The sequence below is a fragment of the Aristolochia californica genome, unplaced genomic scaffold (genome assembly GCF_029961685.1).
Source record: "Aristolochia californica isolate CCGP_79_NKW_82.1479 unplaced genomic scaffold, dmAriCali1.0.hap1 SCAF_6, whole genome shotgun sequence".
In the NCBI taxonomy this organism is placed as follows: domain Eukaryota; kingdom Viridiplantae; phylum Streptophyta; class Magnoliopsida; order Piperales; family Aristolochiaceae; genus Aristolochia; species Aristolochia californica.
The window spans coordinates 28,435,981-28,439,863 of record NW_027182257.1 but is presented as its reverse complement, the minus strand read 5'-3'; the positions used below and the strand labels follow the sequence as shown (position 1 = coordinate 28,439,863).

Here is a 3,883-nt window from a genome sequence, read left to right as displayed (position 1 = left end):
TTTGGCACATCAATTGGGTTCAGGTCTGCACTGGCTTGGCATTGGTGTTGTCGGTCTTGACCGGTCTTCCATCTCCTCCTACCTTGGAAGTCCCCTTGCTAGCCCTTGGTTTGCCACTGCCAATGTTGTTGTGGGGTTTTTCTTTGTCATGTATGTCCTGACACCAATCGCTTACTGCCTCAATGTTTACAATGCCTAGGCTTTCCCCATCTTCTCTGAGAGTCTCTTCACTTCCAATGGACAGATATACAACATCTCGAGCGTTATAGACTCTAATTTCCGCCTTGACATCGAGGCTTATGAGAAAAGCGGTCCACTCTTCCTCAGCACCTTCTTTGGTATGACATACTATGGTGTTGGATTTGCATCACTGACTGTCATTGTGGTCCATGTCTTCCTCTTCCATGGAAACCTTTTTGAAATCCATAACTAGTTGTATTGTTTTAGATTTCTTAAGCAACTTCTCCAAACTTGGGAACAGAGAAATATGGCTGTTGAGCAAGTCAGCATTCCATGAAAAGACAATGGATGTGCAAGCTAGATTGATGAGCAAATACAAACAAGTACTTGAATGGTGGTTCTTTTGCATTTTGACGGTGACCATTGCTGCTTCTGTATTTGCATGTGAGTACTACATTTGAACATCTACATCTACTCTGCTTTGCTCTTAAACATTATAGTCTAATTCACTATCTAGGGATTAATTAATGAAAATGTCAGACTCTAGGACTGAACATCATTACTGAGTATATCATTGGATACTTGTATCTGGGCCGTCCCTTGGCTAACATATGCTTCAAGGTATATGGGTACCACAGCATGACTCAAGCAATCACTTCAAACTGGGGCATTATATGAAGATACCTCCTAGGACCATGTTCATGGCTCAGGTCTGTTTCTTGCAATTATCTTCTCAGACATTGTAAAATGTTATTTGTATAAATTTTGTCCTCCATAACATGATTTATGCGTATAATTGAAACTTTCGGTTTTGTGAAATGATCAGTCAACTTATACTAAGCAAAACAGTGAGTAAGAGGATGATGGAAAATACAAACTAGTATACTTGGGTACTTCATGGTTGCTGATAGAGTCCATTCCCAACATCTGTGAAACTGCAGTTCTACCCTCATATGGCTCGTGGAGCTGCCCAGGAGATCATATGTTCTGTGGAGCATCAGTCATTTGGGGACTAATCGGTCTGCATAGGATGTTTGGGGACCTTGGAGCCTACTCTGCAGTCAATTGGTTCTTCTTAGTTGGGGCCATTGCTCCCTTGCTTGTCTGTCTAGCTCACAATGCCTTCCCCAAACAAGAGTGGATTCGGCTCATCAACATGCACATCCTCATTGGTGCTACCTCCAACATGCTGCCAGCAATGGCCGTCAACTTCACCAGTTGGATTCTTGCTGGATTCATTATCGGCTTTGAGATTTACAGGTACCGGAGGGACTGGTGGAAGCAGTATAATTACATGTTATCAGGTGTCCTTAATTCTGGTTTGGCCTTCATGGTGGTCTTGTTGTATTTCTTCTTGGGCTTGGGGCATGTTAGTTTCTTTTAGTGCATATTGCATTATGCGGATGACAATTCACCTAATTACCTGTCTTATCGATTTATCCATGTATTTAAAAAATATATTGAACAAAAATTTATTAAGTGGAATCAATATATGTAAAGGTTATTTTCTACCCATCAGTATGAATAAGAGCAAGGGGTGCTGCTGTAAAGGGGAAGATAAGAAACCAAACTTATATCAATGGAAATTAAGCCTCTAAAGCCGGACGGTAGGACTTATATTTCTTATGAATATGTGAAATGACATAGAAAGCTTATAGCTAAGGCTTACATAGTAGCAAAAACACTAGAGAAAAACTCTCATCGTTGTCGGTTCCTTGCAATATAATAAAGTTGACCTTGCTTTCTTCCTTCAACAATTATCCCTTTGGTTAGAGAGCTCTTTTGGAGTAAAAATGACCATATCATGATAATCCTTTGTAAGTTGAAAAACCATCAGTTTGGATCGAAATAGTATAGGCAAAAGACTTGATGATCTTAATTTAAACCATGGGTGAGAGACATAAATCGACAGGTTTCTTGATGGTAACAACTAGGTCAGAAAGAAGTTCGATTATATTATAGAAATCCGTGACCTGGTTTGAGGATTAGAAGTGTCCTTTAATCACCCTCATTTGCTTCTCCTTTTAATCGGTATACAATATCCTAGTATAAGAAACATGTTATTCCATAAATAGTTTATTTGCCTATTTATTACACGTTGGAATTGATAATTGGATAAATAAATAGAATAATAATAAAAATTACTTACAACATAAAATCATAAAAAATATAAATGATGACATAACCATATAGAGAAAAGCATAATAAAAATATCATTCTTATGTATAAGGAAATCATTGTAATTAATTTTCCCATATCTTCAGATAAAACACTTGAATCATGTTTGATCTCAAACTTATATTAGCTCAAATAAAAAGTTTCTAAATTATTTTATATATAATTAGGCTAACCCTTACCTTTTTTAATCCCATTTAATAAATAAATAAATAGAATAATAATAAAACTTACTTACAACATAAAATCATAAAAATTATAAATGAAGAGCAGGTCAAGGAGATTCGCAACATCAACAAAAATTTGTTAGCTCTCACAATGACATTCAATCGACTCCATACATGGTTTAGTATGAGTCACATTGTTGATTTTGTGCAAAAACTCTATCGCTCTCAAGTTTGAGTTTAGTCAACTTGAGGCATGTTAGGTTGTTTCAAGAAATTGGATAGAGTCTTTTACTATGAGAGCCGAGTTGAGGGAAACTATGAGTCACATTGTTGATTTGTGAAAAAAATCTATTGCTCTCAAGTTTGAGTTTAGTCAACTAGAGGCATGTAGAAGGTTGTTTTATTGATAAATTTATTTCACCACTGAAACTTTTTTATTTTATATTTTATTTTGACCCTATGTAGAAAATATGTAATAGATAATGGACAAGTCACAAATGTGAGGAATGCTCATCCAATCTATCAGTCATCTGCGACTACACTTATTTTGTTCATTCCTCAGTGCATCTACTTGGCTAAAGAGATCCAATTGAGCTTGTGTCTCCTATAAATAGTTGTTTTCCATTTTGATTGGAGTCAATGAAGCTAAACCCTAAGACCTAGGGGGAGGGGGTATTCCTTGACCTAGCCCTTCACATAGCCACATATAGTATCAAATACCTAGGACACTATCTCCATGTAGTCCACAGGGAATATCCATTGCATTTACTTCCATCACCTTTTGTTGCATGCCTTCCTAATAAAAATAAAAATTAGGTCAACAATGTTATACTTAAAATCCACTTGCATGCCTTTGGATGAAAATTCACCATGATTCACTTAACCTAAGAAAAAGTAATTTCTTGGGAATCTTCTTTACTCAAGAAAACTTTAATTCATCGACACAAATTTTTATTTTTTAGGACGAAAATTGGTGAAAAGGTATTACTAAAGAATTTAAGGTGAGTCTCATATAAAGTAGGTCTCTTAATTGAAATAAAGTCAAAGAAGAAGAGGAGAAGAAGATTCTACATGAAGCACGTGCAAGAGGAAGGTTTCCTTCTTATTCTCTTAGTTTCAATTCCCTTATTACAATTTATTGTGATTAGATTTAGTCATATATTCTTGGGTGTATTTGAGGCCTTGGGGAAAATTTATTGTTAGTAGGATTCATATTGTATCTTTTATAAAAGATCATGATGTAAAAGATCATGACATAGGGCAATAATTCTTTCTCATTATTCTTTCAAGTTAATATCCTATGTGCTCTCTCTTTGTCGCATCCTTCTCTCTCGTGTTTCTTCTCATCTCCTCTCTTTTAT

General features: G+C 35.9%; 1 protein-coding gene across 1 annotated transcript; it reads left to right on the top strand.

Annotated features, from left to right (window-relative positions):
- The first annotated feature begins 211 nt into the window (after positions 1–211).
- Positions 212–1,645, top strand: LOC137934841 (oligopeptide transporter 7-like). Its single transcript, XM_068779385.1, has 3 exons — positions 212–338; positions 448–624; positions 1,122–1,645. The coding sequence occupies exons 2-3, from the start codon at positions 525–527 to the stop codon at positions 1,562–1,564; spliced, it is 543 nt and encodes a 180-aa protein (XP_068635486.1). The 5' UTR covers positions 212–338; positions 448–524; the 3' UTR covers positions 1,565–1,645.
- Positions 1,646–3,883: the final 2,238 nt, after the last annotated feature.

Excerpts from the sequence above, each read along its gene's own strand:
- LOC137934841 (XM_068779385.1), top strand. The coding sequence starts at position 525 with ATGGATGTGCAAGCTAGATTGATGAGCAAATACAAACAAGTACTTGAA. Across the intron at positions 625-1,121 it reads TGCTGCTTCTGTATTTGCAT|TTCTACCCTCATATGGCTCG; the intron begins GTGAGTACTACA and ends GTGAAACTGCAG.